Raw genomic sequence first — 16,779 nt, 5'->3', positions numbered from 1 at the left:
TTTGATCAACCCGCTCGTAGGGGTCGCACCTCTTTGCATAGACGAGTGCCTAGTATGGTCATGGGGTAGTACTACTGGCTGCAAAGCCCGCTCGTAGGGGTCGCACCTCTTTGCACGGACGAGCGCCTAGTTTTCCGAGCACAACGTCCGCGCGTAACCCGCGGGACGGTATTGTTTTAGCTCGTAGTGGCAGCGCCACTTTGCATGGACGAGCACGGTTTTCAGAAATGTCCGCGCGTAACCCGCGGGACGGTTTTATCAAGCATATGTTTTAATGATGTTATCAGAAATATGTTTCAATATGGTTTTATCAAGGATATGATGCAATACGATTTATCAAGTCACCAAAACTTGTGAACTCACTCAGTTTATACTGATTCAAATGCTTTTACGTGTCTTTCAGGTGATAATTAGTAGCGCAAGGAGTCACACATAGAGCACTTCACGCAGAACATCTATAAAAATGGTTTTTGGAAGATTTTAGTTCTATCCCTTCCACACGCGTGGTTGTTCCCGCCGTGTAAGGGGATATGGCGCGGAAATCTTCAACGTTTTTTCATATGTGGATGTTTTTATATGTAATTCTAAACAATGTAATGTATTTTGTAATAGACATTTCATGCGCAATGGAAAATTTATTTGAATGTTTGCAATGACCCGTGCTTGATTATCAATTCCCACTCGCGCGCACCGGCTGTTTCCGCCGTTTAGGGCCGGGTGTGACATAAGCCCATGGACCTAAGGCCCATTCCCTCGTATATTCCATCTTCTAAAGTCCAAGCCCAACTGTGTACAGTTTATTATCTAAACCGATAAACGACACAATATAAAATAAACGAAATTTATTTTATTATTATAACCAAAAGTAGGATGTTACACGACGGTTTTGTATTATCTCTATTTTATTAATGTCATTACACGCCTCTTGAAATTATATTGTTCGTTAACGAAACTATAGAAAGTATTGTTTATGTGCAATTTTAACATTTAATTATGATTTTATTTACACTTTTTGGATATTAGCCTAAACTCTAGGGACTTGTTTGCAATTATGTCAAACTATTTGTTCTTGTTCTTCCTCCCCTGTCGAACTCTCTTTTCTTTTTCTTTTTTTTTTACTTTATTATTTACTTATTATTTTTTCTTTTTTTTACTTTATTATTTATTTATTATTTGATCTTTAATTCTAGTTCAAGAAATAAGCCCTAAATCACGGAATTGATTATATATACTCGTTAATTGGTCAACACGTGTCCACCGACACCTTAATTGTGGTAAACCTTAACCAATTGACAGCTAATTGATTCGTTTCCAACCTTAACAAGTCGCGGCTCCCTTGACAACGAATCACTATAAATACACATCTTAAACGCAATTAACTGGTCCCTCATACTCTCCATCTTATTCCGCAGCAAAGCCCTAAGATAATTTCATCAACGAAGTCGTTTCAGACCCATTTTTGTGTTCGTGTTCTTGGTCGGACCCTACCTCGTCGATCTCCTTAATCTGAACTCTATTCTGGTAATTGATTTGTTTGTTTGGGTCGGATTTATGCGTATAACAAAAGCCCTATGCCAATTTAGATTGACAAAGGGCAATCTTGAATCAATCTTGGGATTTATAATTTAGGGTTTGTTATGGATTCGGGGCTAATTGAAGTTTCTGGTTATTTACTTGTTGTTTCATCCTTTTAACAAGTTAACACACCAGCCCAGTTGGCTGGTGTGTGTTGTGTTAAATCAGTGAGCCGCCCAGAGACCCGGGTTCGAGCCCTGGGGTGCTTAGTTTTGTGTTTTTAATTTAATTTAATTTTTTTTGTTTTAATTTTTTTTCCTTTAATAATAGTTTGTAAATCAATATCATTTCTCACTCGGTTAACAAACCAAACCTCATTTAACCTTCAAAATAAATCTCGATTAATGTTTCCGTTTATGTATATATAAACACACAAGTTTTTACATATATCTATAATATTTATGTTTTCTAGATTTAAAACCTAAATTTTTAAAAGAGAATTAAACTAATAATAGTTTTATTCGTCTAAACGAGCCGACCATCAAAATAAGTTTTTCGTTTAAATACATAATTATATAATAAATATTAGCAATTTTATAGTTAAAAATCACATGTGAGAATAATTAATCGTTACGCTTTATTCAACTTATACAAAATGTACATAAAATATATTCAATTCTTTACAAATCCCAAATCCGTTGTAAACGCTTATTATCGAATCTTGTTCTTTTATAGCATCCGGATATTTATTTTAGTTGTACCTTGAAACTAGGGCGTTTCGTCGGGACTCGTCGCGGAAACTAACTAACTTGTTCACTTTATCGTCTCCCCGTTATCCTCCACCTTATCTCTAAGGTGAGTTTATATATCCCCCTTTTCATCTTTTAAATTTTAGGGGTGACATGTATACATTATTTAAATCACTCATTTTTATTTATTTATCTATTCATAACACAATTCAATATATGTTTATGTGTGACTATTGCATGCTCTATGATAATGTTCTATGTGCTTAATTGTTTATTTTATGTTTGGTGGTTGGTATCTCATCCTTATCTAGTACGATCATACATTTACCCAAGTACTTTGATTTCGTATCAATAAGAACGGGGTCCACATCTATGTAGTTATTTACATTTTCATATGAATTGTAATACTCATCATTTACTTATGAATTGTGATTTCTCTATATATATACAAAACTAAAACTTGTGTATTCTCACCAACATTCGTGTTGACAAACTTTATTTTTATACATGCTACAGGTACAAATAATTTACATTGATCAAGATTGAAGATATTAGTTTTACCATAGTATATTTATTCTAAACCCAAAAAGTATGATGTATCTATTCTGTATATTGAATTTGTGTACTTGTTTTAATGTTAATCAATTAAATAATTATTGTCGCTTTAATTAGTGTCTTTTGAACTATTGTCCAATCAATACGTTACGACCCTGGCATGTTCCGCCTTTGTTCGGGGTGTGACAATTGGGTAATGGGTTAAGAGTTTAATAATAATACTAGTAGGTGTGCCCACGCGTTGCGGCGTGGACACAACGTGGATTCGGTCCGTATGAGCTCGGTTTAGTGTGGAGATGCTACGGGAATTCAATGGCACCGGTGTGGTTCATGATTGTATATATCGTAGTTCGATATAGGTCAATGCAAGAGATAGCGTGTGTTGAGTAAAAACAAGGCAAATGAAATAGAGAGTGAGAAATGTTTAAGGATCATCGCCAACATTTTCACAAACTTTATGCGTTAATGATTTGTTTTAGTACTCACTCCGTCCCATTATAAGTGTCCATGTTTGAAAAACACAAAGTTTATAGGTACACTCACCCTAGGTAGAGGTTTCTCACTCTGTTTTCAATCACGCATTGGCCTCTAAAAAAGATCTTGACGCTCATTTAAGCTCATATATTTTAGTTGCCAATCTTTATTTTGCCATTAAATCAGCTTCATATTTTGACACGCCACAAAATCACCTTCATTTTTGCGTGAACCAAGGACCAGATAATGTTGGCTTATTTTCCCTTTAGAATAAATTTGGAAAAAATTAATATTAGCTACGAAAGTAACTTTTAGACTTTTGATTGCATATTGGTGTACATTCCTTAAAAAAACATTAAAACAAATAAATAAAAACAATGTCACCAAAGTTGCCCCGTTTTGGAAAGAAAAATTTTAATGTTCTCAAAATACCCTTTCGACGTGTATAATAATATGTTATTTGAAAAGGCCAGTTATATAAAAAAAACCGGGATCAAACGCAAGCCGTGAAAGCCCGAAAACTACAATGAAACAAAACCAAACAAAACAACCAAAGTGATTACAATGGGAAATTAATATAATTAAACTTGCACCAATCCTCCCAATCGATATTTGATCTTCGTCTCTGATTCTTCACCCAAAGATACAAAGTAATTTTAATTTCATCCACCAATTTTTTAACCGAGATTGGCTTGTTCTTGAATATATTTTCGTTTCATGTTCGCCAAAGCAACCAACAAGTGACCATCAAAATTGCACGAGTTACCTCACCTTAACCCGCTTTGTTATTGTAAGTACATTTTCAAGTAATTCTTTCACCGAATTAAAGCATGTCGAGACCGGAAATTTCAACCAAGTTCTGAATAATGGCCCATACCCATTTACTTACCCGACAACGTGTTATTAGATGTTAGCAGATTCTGGGAACATGCCACATAAACACACAGGCATCGTTTATAATATGTATTAACTTTAACCTGATAAAAATTTTCTCGTAATCAGAAATGACCAAGACCTGCATTTTGACTTATTTGGTCAAACTACAAATTCTCCATATACCATATAGTTCAAAATCCAAAGAAATACTAATAATAAAATAATTAAGATGCTAATATTACCACAAAGTTCAAGTTCAGTTATTGAAAAAGTTCCATAAAGTTTTGACTCTAGTAATGCTTAGCAATTTTGTGCTAGTAATAAAATAATTAAGATGACAAGCCTGCAACTAGAGGGAAATAACTAACAAGCTAACATAACTACTAAGACACTGCAATAATACAACTATGAAAGCATTTACAATACAATACACCAAGCCACCTAACTCCTAAGGACCTAAGTGACATATACATACGTACGCTATATTGATACCTAATGATTTGCAATTAAGCAAAAAAAAATATCAAATGATACTTGGAAATTAGTGCATCCTACTTCCTAAAATGTTTATTCATAAATAGAATAATTACAATAATAATATTGTTTTTGTAAGCAAAACTAATGCATTCTTTCTCAAAATACTGACAAAAAGTGTATGTAGCTCAACTTGACCCGTAGAGGTGTAAACGAACCAAGATGAGCCCAAGTTCGTTTGACTTAAAAAAGATCGCAATCTACTCATTTATCATTTAGGTATTTATAGCATAATTATATATAATTATTATTAATGTGTAAATAAATATATACTACTTGAGCTTGATAAGTGAATATCAGGCTAATTTATTAAATGAGCTTATTTTTAGGCTCGGTTTCGTTAAGCTCAAATCGAAAAGCAAGCCAATCTTTAATAGCTCACGATCGGCTTGACACGTTTACACGACTACCGACCCTGATAATTATGATGATGATGATGATGATGATGATGATCATCATCATCGTCATCGCACTCAGTAAATCCCACCAATAGCAAATATATGTTTAGACATGTTTAGACACAAACCATTTTAACCCGCCACGCAAATGGCCACTTCCACTTACAACTAACAGATTCTAGAACAAAATCTGAACAAGAACAAGAACTAAAACAAGATCAGTAAACATGTACCTGTAACACCGGGGTGTGCCCAAAATCTGAAAATTATCATCCCATAATTCTCCTTTATCCAGTTGTTGAATACTACTGCCAAGAAATGCTGCAGTAGATCACCTGATTTTATTAGCAATGTAAGCCTTTTAGAATTTCTCAAAGCAGCAAACATACACAACTTATGGATAAGAAATACATTACCAAAGCCTAACAAGCACATTTCACGTAATACTCCTAGCTCGTCCCTCGATTTCCAGTCACGTATAGCAACTCTGGCAGTATCTGCTGCCAATATTATCTACCTGAACCATTAATAAATATATATAATATACAACGATTAACGCATGATATGTATCAAATTGGATTTAAGTTGAACCATATTCTTTGAATAATACATCTTCTTCATATTCTTCAACTATTCAATCTGCAAAAACATGAACTTGAAACAAAATTATGAGAAATTGGAACAAAATTTGCACCTGCAGAACCATCGTGGTCACATGTTGTTAACCATTGTTGGTTAAGAAATCTCCTATGATCTATTTGCAATTACAATTAGGGTATAAGGAACCAATAAACACACAAAAGATGCTACTGAAATACCTCAATGTTCCTCCGCTGTTACACATTTTCCATCCTCCTCTCGCTTGTATAAATATCAAGATAGCCAGGCTTGCCACCCATACAACAATCATAACCACCAGGGTAATCAAATCCAACCTGTCCAATAATAAGTGTCATTTTTAAAGCAAACAAAACGATCTTTGATGCAACCTTTGTTTTTATCAAAAAATAGTTGACTTGAATAGAGTATAACATATATATGAACTTTACTAAAAATAACACCACACCCAACTTACAAATGCACTTTACAACATTCTTTGTATTGCTAATCGTTTCATTCACCTACTAAATTCGGTTACCCTTATAATAGAGATGGTCTTTAGTGAGAGACCACAATCTTAAAATTAGAGCGTCTTAAAGTGGGGGTAACTCTATACCACAAAGGATTTGCTAATAATATATAATCAATTCATATATTCATATTACCAACTGCTGTTTTCACTTTTAAGCCACCATTTTTTTTTTCATTTTTTTAACAATCTTTTCTCATTATATAGAAACATAGATATTACATCAACATAGCAGGTAGGCGGGCAACAAGCTGCGTCGTCACCCCTTTCTGAATTGCAAACCCTAACCTGCTAAAGACATACCCCTGCCCCTTTGGAGTCGACACATTGCCATGCACAACCCGTTGGAGCCACCATTGTATAATCATAAACAATTTTGCAAATTATTTGTCCACTTTACCACCACCCCTTCTAGGAAGTTATAAGCATGTTAACGTCAAGAATACATGTATCCAAGACAAATAGAAGAAAATATGAAACAAAACATTTAGTAGTAATAAAGGATTACTTGAAAACATGCCAGAAAACCCAGTAAAACCTCATGTCCCTCCAATAGCAAACTCATCTTCACATGTCTTGAATCTTGTATTACTTTTCCATTTCTCATTTCGAATATGTTGAGTACATCCCTCTTATAGTGAGCAAATCACACAGTTAAAAATATGAAGAATATTATTTGTGATTAAAAGAAGTTTAAGATTATGATTACAATAAGATTTTGGATGACTTTCAACCCATTTTAAATTGGGTTCATTTAAAATTACACCGGTTAATGATCGATTTATGACTGGTTTTGGTTGGTGTTGTCCGCTTTTTGACCGGTTTTGTTCAATTTACCCGGTATGAAGACGAATTATGTTGGAGAGAACGCCAACAGTTTCTATCAATGCCAAACACATTTTAAAATATAAAAGTACCAAACATGTTTCATTTCGGTGCAGGTTTCCTTGGCAAGCTAGGCTCCCCACAAGAAAATACAGCCACATAAAAATGAAAGAGATTATATTAGTTATGACTTTGCTACAAAATAATAACTCAATCGCACTAAAGAAAGAAACATTTGGCCAATAAATGTTATTGTGTATGATCTAAACACCTTTAAGAAACATCTTGCTATAATATAACATTAAAACCCATCCTTAAGAAACGAAAAGGAACAATAAAATATATATAAGGAAAAACTCACTCACCCGATCTTTTGATCTTTAATGAAGAAAATGGCTCACTTTCATTCCATACTTTTAACTTTTGGGACCAAGTAGCTAACTTCAATAACTGCAAATCTTGCCAAAAATATCTCATTTAAATTACTATAAACTGCATATAATATAATATGAACAGATTATTTAATAATAATAATTTAAGATTTACAAATAATAATGTAAAACAAAGACACTGACAAATAATAATGGAAGTTACCTGGATCTGTTGAAGGTGGATTACAAAAACTGAGCAAACATGATTCGAAGATCTCTCTTTATACGAATTTGGTAATGGAACCAATCCCATCCATTCAATAAGAAATCAATCAGACTTTAACATTTAAGGACTTTCATTATTGATTATTATTGCACCATAATATTATATTGATTGTTTTTTGAAGATACATGTAATATCCCCTGAAGAAGAAGAAATCTAAAGTCGTCGGTGGTGACCTATATTTAACTAGTTTGGTGGAAGGGAACATCAATGTGGAAATATGATGACTACATTAAGCAAAACTATCTTTGCATTTTAAAGGAAGGCAAGTATAGTTTAAGATAAAACCTCATATTTAAGTATATAAAAAGAGAACTCTAAATCTATAAACACAACTTTTATACACCCAAATAAAAAATGGATCATTTTAAAAATGTGCCTTCTTCTCAAACAGCTTTCTTGGTACAGATCATGAGTAGGCTTTCCATGCTTATTCCAATGAACCTCCAAATAAGACTGCAAATTTTGTATGTAGCCAAACGTCACACTTCACAACAATATCATTTTACATTAAATTCTATCAAATAAAAGCATGCACAATCAACTAAAACTAATAATCCACACGTAATGTCGTTGATCCATCTGCTCCACCCCGTTGAGCAAAACGGGACTTCATCCGTAAAACCGCTTGAGCTCATGTCAACCTACCACATGAAACCCCACTTTGTTGCAATATATCGAGGGAAAAAATCAAATTTCAAAGACGACAATTCAGTTTTGACATGTTTACCTGATCTATTCTCGTACCCCCCCAACTGGCGGATCCAGGAGTTATTTTCTTTGGTGGCGACATCGGGACTTAACACTAATTTCAAGAGGGGCGATCGGGATTTTCACATACAAATAAGACAAAAAAAAATTTAAGGTGGGTGGTCGCCCCCAACCTAATACATAGGTCTGCCCCTGCCCCCCCTCCTTCTCTTCTAAGGCACCAAACCGAACCCGTTTTGACATGAAGTTTTGCTTAGAACCCATGAACTATTTGTTGTAAATAAGTATATTTGTACCACATAAAGGATTTCCATGAACTTGGAAATTTGGATCATCAGAATCAATTGCCTCAGACCCCCATGCAAATGCAAGCTTCCCATCAAATATCCATTTGCACTCTCACCTGAATATAAAACACCAATATTATACAATGAGATGTTAGATTTAAGCAAAATGGTTGAAAATAACCGATATGTAGTTTACCTGTTTGTGGGCACAACAATGATTTAGTACAACATTGTAGGAGTCCACAAAAATTGGGTATTCCCTATTAATACCAAAACCCCAAACCTGTATTACCTGATCTCTACATAGTGATCTCCAGTCCTCAATTCCTAGAATATTCGGTCTTGGGCCAGGTTGAGGATGAAGAGGTCATTTTCCAATGATTTAGGCAAACGGTAGGGTAAAAAGGTAAACTGGAATCAATTACCACAATATTTTTCGCCCATTCTTGAAAACACAGTTCCGACACATACCCGTAAGAATACCAAATTTGTATCCAGTTACCGAAATAATTTTGACCCGTTAATTAAAAGAATATTATCCAGTTAATTTTTACTCGTTAATATAAACCTTTTGACCTGCTCTTGAAAAACAAAACACACACACAACCCGTTAATGATACCTTTTGATTTGTTCTTGAAAATAAACTTCCGACACATACCCACTAATAATTAAAATCGATGCTAAAGCACTAAAGCCAACCCCCTTCTTGCATTGCCTTCAACTAACACCTACAAAATCATTATATTTAAGCAAAATGTCATCAAATACACTAGTGTGATCAGTAACTCAATTAAAGTCAAGCTCACAAAGGAATAAGGATCGTTGATGAGAAAATGAGGGTGCAACAGCAACTGCCACTTGAAATTATAAATTTATTGTTCTTAGTTGGACATGCTAAGAAGGTATATTTGTTGTAAAATTTATCAACACGTTATTAATAAACTGTTTTCATCTCGGAAGTGCAAGTTGAAGCCATATATTTGGCTGATCCCTACAACAGAAGAACAAAAATTAACAACCAGAAGATACAATAAAGTATAAATATTAAACTCAGTAAGGCTAAACGTGTAAATTGATAAGTGCGTAAACTTAGGATCACTATGATGTTCAAAATCAACGGTCAGGCTCTTAGAAGCAGAAATGCAATTGAGAACTAAAATTTAGGGTGTGTTTGGGATTGCTTTTCAGAAGTTAAAAGGACTTCTCGTGAAAAGGTCTTATAACACATGACTTTTTGGAAAGGAGTTTGTAACAAAAGTGTTTGGATTAACTTATAACAAAAGTTCAAAAGGACTTAGTGTTTGGCTTTACTTGTTAATGAAAATGACCAAAAAGGACATTTTTAAGTTGTTTTTGTAAAAAGTGTTTAGGATTGTTTATTTATACTATTAATACATTTTGTCATCCCTAGCATATTGAAAAAAAAAATACTAAATATATAACATAAATTCGTTTACATATTTTATAATTTCTCGATTAGACCATAATAATATTACGTTCAGATTGCTAAAAAACACCAAAATGCACAATAATAACAAAATAATGGCATACTACATACTTTCCATTATTTCTTGCGCAATAGCATCTCTTATCGCTGCCATATACATAACATCATCATCCGTGCAATTTGTAGTCGGAACTTCTTCATTAACTTCATCATGAGTACTACCTTCAGTGGGATTGTAAGACTCTTGTTATGCCGTGTTGAATGCTTCATCAAACCCACCGACCTTTCTAATAAAGTTATGGATCGCCATCGATGCTAACACAATACTCACTTGGTGCTGTATGTGTAATTCACATGCATATCTCTTAATAACGCCCACCTAACTTTCCACACTCCAAACGTCCGTTCAATAATATATCGCAACGATGAGTGGTGATAGTTAAATGTCTCTTTTGCTCCGCGAGGAGAACGCATAGCGCTAGTCTGTCCACGTTGAAAATCCGGTATATGATAACGAATGTTTGCACCTTTGTATGGAGCAAGATACCCTTTAGTATTTGGGTATCCGGCATCAACAACATAATATTTATCTACAAATAAAACAAACGGTTGTTAGTTGTTTCAAACAAGTATTAAAAACATAACTGAAAATAGGATGATGATGTTATGCATATGAACCCTACTTTATACCACTCATAACTTATGCATGTGAACATTAATAGAAGTAAATAAAAAATTGTATCCAAAGTAGACACAAATAATGTTCAGCAGCCAACAATTTCTATTAACTACTACTTTAATATGTCACGATATGACTTATATAAAAGATAAGATTCAAAAATAAGATTTAAACAAGTATTAAAAACATAAATATTGCAATACTAACCACCCGGTGGATGTGGAAAACCAAGTTCCGGTCTCCGTAAGGCTTCATTAAATATTCTCGTGTCATGTGCAGTCCCCTTCCATCCGGCCCATACAAATGTAAAGCACATGTTAAAATCACAAACAACCATAATATTTTGTGTGGCATATCCCTTTCGACCAATGTACTTCGGTTGGTCGTTCAAACGAACCGATGCCCTTACATGTGTCCCATCAATGGCGCCAATACAGTCCTACAAACACAAAAAGATATCGTAATTAAATCATTTGTTAAAGTAATTGGAACATTGGATACTTTAAATATTAGATAATACCTTGAACATTGGATAATACCGAGTATTATTTCATATATATGCGGGTACATCATCATTATAGTTTGTGGCTGGCTTGATGATTTTAGCACTCATCTTAAGCACGACATGCAAAACTTTATAGAAATGTCTATGAATGGTTTCACCGGAATGATTAAAAGATTCTTGAACAAACCTATTCGTACACCCATGAGCCAAAGTCATCAAGAATATTCTGACCAACTCCTCAACAGACATATTACGGGTCTGCTCCAAACCGTAATTATTAACAAGCTCTACGCATAACCGTCTAAAAGTCGGTACCTCCAACCTAAATATTTCATAACACCGTCTAGGATGGCCCGTTAATATTTCATTAATAAACATGTGCCCGGTGCGATCCGACGTGTGACATGGCGTTCGTCTGTTATGCAAGTCACGAGCTATTATAATCCCTTTGACAGCTATTCCACATAACCTTTTGAATTCTATATCCTCGTCCACCCAATATTCTTCATCATCATAAGAATTAGGTTCGTCAGTATCCATGCTATATAATAACGTCAAACAATAACACACGTTAATGATTTGAGACTTAGAAATAAGAAACAAAACAATACAAAAATACAAATAAAAGACATCAAGTTGAATAAAAAAAATGCATAAAGTAATATGGGCAATCAAATTGCATCTGTGCAATCCAAAAATAAAAGAAAAGGCATCAAGTTGAATTTTAACAATAACACATTTAACAGTAACAATGTTGCATGCAAGCACGAAGAAAAATAATTTTTGGTCAAGAATAAATTAAACAAAAGGGATTGATTCAACAATAACACATTAATACATTAATGTCAAACGATAACACAAATATAAAAAGTAGAAATAACACATAATGTCAACCGATAACACATTGATGTCAAACGCCAATAAAAATAGAAAAAGGTAGGAAAAAAACACATAGAGTCAAACGATATGATATAATATAAAACGACATATCATTCTTTCAAAATTAACTTAAGGAGCTCTATCTTTGCTTCGTGAGTCGTTGGATGCATAAAAGCTTTGCGATTTTGCATTTTGATGAAAGCATGCAATGCGTGTGAATACTCTTGGGAACCTTCATCGAAACCGGGAAATGTGTTAACAATGTCCATGCAATCTTCAATTGTTGGGAAGGGTTCATTTGGTGGAAAAGTTTGTGTGCTTTTTGTTGATAAGGCATCCATACAACATCTAGCTTGTTCTCAAAAGATGTAGTTTTGCTCTTGGTTGAACGTTTTTTGCCAACACCCTTAGACTTCCTTTTACCCGAACTACTTTCAATGTAACTAGGAAACAAAGGCTCATCTAAACTCATTTCATCACTATCTCCTTTGCCCTCTATATTTTGAAATTGTAACGGAGTCATAGTTTAATCTCCCACAGCAACCGAATCACGAAACAAAGGAGCATAATGAGTCAAATATTTCCAAATTTGCGCCCCTAAATTTGGCAAATTCTTTATCAACCTACAAGATAAGTGGAATAATTAATGAGCGGTGTTCGACGTGAATACTACCCGGATCAACCCAACATATGTCCTAGCACCATTGTTTTATATATTTTTTGTTTTGTTGTCATAATGTCTAAACTATAGTTTAGTTTTTTGTTTGCAGATTTTTGCGAAAAAGTAGTGGTCTGCAGATTTTTGTTAACAAAAAAGTCAACTGTATTGGTCTGCAGATTTTTGCAATTTGTCCTTGACATAGCCCATTAATTTCAGCCATTAATTTCAAAATTGTGTCAACTGAACCTTTAAAATTGAGCCTTTAAAAGTCAACAATTTAAATTAATTTAAGCCATTAATTCAGTAATTAGTTTGCAGATTTTTGTTAAAAAAAAGTCAACTGAACCATTAAAATTGTGTCTTTGGGGTCTCAATTTGTCTTTGACATAATCCATTAATTTCAGCCAGCCCAACATTATTATGTTCAAAGAATTATGTTACTATGGAAATAAAGAAAAAACTGACAAAATGGATATTTGTTAAAAAAAATTATAATTTTGAACAAAATTATAACAACAAATGATTAAAAATAAAAATTTAAGTTACCTTTATTTTCTCCTCCCACCACTCAGGCGATGCATCAATTAAGCTTCTCGTCCCACCGATCCCAGTTTCAAGCCTCATCAAGCGATCATAAAGCTTCCATTCTCTTTTCATGGCGTCCCATTTGTTTTTAATTTGTTTTTTATCAAGGGTTACACCTGTTTTATCACACATTGTTTTTTCTATATTCTCCCACCCAACCTTACTAAAGTGAGTACCGGGTCTATTCCCTTTTCTAAGTTCAAGCAAGCACGCATCGATATACTCCTTGAATGCATCATTATTCCACACAAATTTTGGTTTTTTTTTTGTTTTAGTTGATTTTTCACAAGCAACAATATTTGGGCGATTTACATCCATTATCTGATACATGACAACAAATCAATGTAGTTCTAAAATCATATTCTATAGTCCTAAACAACCTATGATGATATATCCATGATTTCTAAGCAAACACACCCAATATAACAAACCCTTGAAAAGAAAAACAAAAGTTTACTTGGTTTTATACAATAAATTATACATATGCAAACTCACAACTCACTGAACCATTTGCAGTTTAACCTATAGATTGATTGACCCATTAAGGATAATAAGAGAAAAAAAAATCACAAGAACCAAAAATAGGGACATATGGAGTTATTTATCAATAGAGGACAAAAGAGTTGCTATAAAGGTTCAATTAAACACCAATTACAGAATCAAACGTATATATTAAACTCAAATTGGACAAACCTGGTGGAGAAACAGATTGAGAAGATGAGCAATTGGTGGTTGGAATGAACTGCACCTTGTGTTTTATAATCGAAGATAGAGTAGGCAGGGTGTAGAGATCTGTGCAAAATTGATGATGGCAAGAGAGTAGTTGAGAACTGCAAGGCTTAATTGATGGTTGCATATGTGTAGTTGAGATTGCAGGGGTTAAGTGATTGGTGGTGCAGGGATAGTTGAGAGTTGCAGGGGGTTCATTGATTGTTGGTGCAGGGATGAGAGCTGCTTGGTGAGAGTAGCAGGTATGAGAGCAGGCAGGGATGTTGGTGAGAAGGGTGTAATGGGTATTACTCCTCCTCACCAAACCAAAAGTTCGGGATTTCTTTACTTCTTAAAACTCTCATTTTTACAACAACCAAGAAGTTAAAATCCAAAATACCTTTTAAGTTGCCACACACCTTTTTAACTATTTACCTTTTCCAAAAGTTAATAAAGTCAAAAGGAGGGTTCAATAAGGAAACCCAAACACCACCTTATAGTTTTACCTGAAACAACTGTGCCATTAAATATGAAATATTGCACACTTGTTGGTGGAAAGCAGCTGGGTTTACGATAGACCCATCTGGATTCAAGCTAACTTCATTTCCAGAACCCCTGAATTTAAAAACCACATGAATTAGCATAAACTTCTAATACATGTTCATCTTTAAGGAAATAGGGAAAATGTAAATTTGAATCATATAATCATGGAACTGGACAATGAACTGAGATATGAAAGAAAACAATTCTGATACACAAGAGTCAAAGAGGTTAACTGTTTTAAACCAGTCAAAACATCTCACCTCGTATAATTCAGCACTGAATTCAAATCAAAATTACACCTTGAAGAAGTAGCATTGGAAACCAATCAACCATCATCACCAAATCTGACCACTCAGTATCTCAACATTTTCATCTCCTTTCCATTGTAAAGTGGTTGTTGTATGTTGCTGAAATAACACTTGAGGCCAAAGTGTGTACTACTACAAATAATACAAACTCCATTAAAAAAAAACATCTGAATTACATTACAGTTGGAAACAAAGGTTAGACTCAATTACATCAAATGTTAAAACTGTAATGAAATTCATCAAAAATCAAACTCTTACCTCAATTTCAAGCTGAGTGGAAAAGGAAATTTCCTTCTTCATACGACTTTAAGATTTTCAACCTGTTGATACAATAAACGACATCACCTGGCACAAAACATGTCATGAAAATGCAATAATCAGTCAAAAACTTAATTAATTAAAAAAAGACCTGAAAAGTTACAGGAATGATTCCATCTTCTGTTGAAAACATGGACTCATAAACAGCTGTTGCGGCTAGATCAGTTTCCCTTTTCAAAATAATTGAAAAAGAATTTGGGAGATTTGGGGAAGCAGACTGTGATCGACCGAGGCTTATGAGGGTGAATTGTTTTTCTAAATAGCCGATGATGTCTAGACCTAGGAGAATAACCGTCTGGAGAAAACAAAAACTGCATGTGGAAGTGTGGAACCGCTGTGAAAACTGTCACATAAGTTATTTTATATGGCTCAGATCGAAAGTTGGAGCCATCTAGGGCTAGGATTTACCTATACTCTTCTCTGGCCATATAATATATAATTTAGGGGCGTCCACCTTAAATGACCATCGTAAATGTTAGCAGGAGTTCGTAAATATCGCTCACCCTAGTTGCCGGAGAAGTAATGACCCATTTAATTTAATGGTGTCTTATGGAGATAGAAAATGAGAGATGACAAGTTCTCTATCACTATTATAATGTAACTAGCTTTAGAAACCCGTGCATTACACGGGATAAATTAATGTATAAATTACAATGAATAATTTAATACAAATAAAATAATGATTTGTGATAATGACTCTGCCTCAATGACCAGTGGGCATACACCTTATAGTGGTGGTAATGTTAGTCAAGGAAATGAATACCAAGCTTTGTTTTCAATGTTCACATATTCCTACAATGCCTTTGTTGCCAAGAACATGATCCGTACAAGTGTTTTTCAAGATGATCTTGAACAAATTGATGCAGATGATCTAGAGGACATGGACTTAAAATGGCAAGCTGCTATGTTGGCATTGGGGAGCAAGAGACTGTTCAACAGGACTGGTAGGTCTCTTGTGTCAGGTCCTAATGAAAGAATAGGTTTTGACAAGTCAAAAGCTATATGCTACAAATGTCAACAACCTGAACATTTTGAAAGAGAATGCAATCAACCAAGAAATTTCCAAAACAATCAGTTTGCACAACCAAGAAATCATCAATACCAGCAAGGCCAACAAAGAAACTATAACAACAACTTCAACAACAATTATAACAACCAACAGCCACAACAGCACAACCAACAAGTTGTTCCTCAAAATCAGAATTATCAAAGAAACAACAACTAGGACCCTCCACATGCTCCTGCTAACACCAACAGAAACAATGGTAACCAACCCAGAAATCAAGGCAATGTTGCATTGGCTGCTCATCAACAAGATGGAGAATTTAATTGGAGCAATCATGCTAAAGATATAAGCAAAGCCAATGTTGCACTCATGGCTCAAGCAGAGAATGAAGTTGGATCTTCTTCAACTCAGGTACATTCAAACTTAACACTT

At 34.3% G+C, this 16,779-nt stretch overlaps 1 protein-coding gene and 1 pseudogene across 1 annotated transcript; both read right to left on the bottom strand.

Annotated features, from left to right (window-relative positions):
- Window positions 1-10,113: 10,113 nt before the first annotated feature.
- LOC143566749 (uncharacterized) lies at window positions 10,114-10,767 on the bottom strand (annotated as a pseudogene).
- A 269-nt stretch (window positions 10,768-11,036) lies between these two features.
- Window positions 11,037-11,879, bottom strand: LOC143566748 (uncharacterized). Its single transcript, XM_077053361.1, has 2 exons — window positions 11,403-11,879; window positions 11,037-11,273 (listed from the first exon to the last, which is right to left on the bottom strand). Exons 1-2 carry the CDS (start codon window positions 11,877-11,879, stop codon window positions 11,037-11,039), a joined length of 714 nt encoding a protein of 237 aa, XP_076909476.1.
- Window positions 11,880-16,779: the final 4,900 nt, after the last annotated feature.

The sequence above is a fragment of the Bidens hawaiensis genome, unplaced genomic scaffold (genome assembly GCF_021521415.1).
Source record: "Bidens hawaiensis isolate Kalapana, Puna unplaced genomic scaffold, B.hawaiensis_p1.1 tig00023044_1, whole genome shotgun sequence".
NCBI classification, from domain to species: domain Eukaryota; kingdom Viridiplantae; phylum Streptophyta; class Magnoliopsida; order Asterales; family Asteraceae; genus Bidens; species Bidens hawaiensis.
Note: the sequence above shows the minus strand (reverse complement) of the source record. Positions and strands in the feature narration are given on the sequence as shown.

What these genes read in the sequence shown, in the direction of transcription:
- LOC143566748 (XM_077053361.1), bottom strand. Translation starts at nt 11,879, where the DNA reads ATGGATACTGACGAACCTAATTCTTATGATGATGAAGAATATTGGGTG. An exon ending in CCACAAACTATAATGATGAT is followed by an intron (nt 11,274 to 11,402) that starts GTACCCGCATAT and finishes TTGTGTTTGTAG; the next exon opens with GACTGTATTGGCGCCATTGA.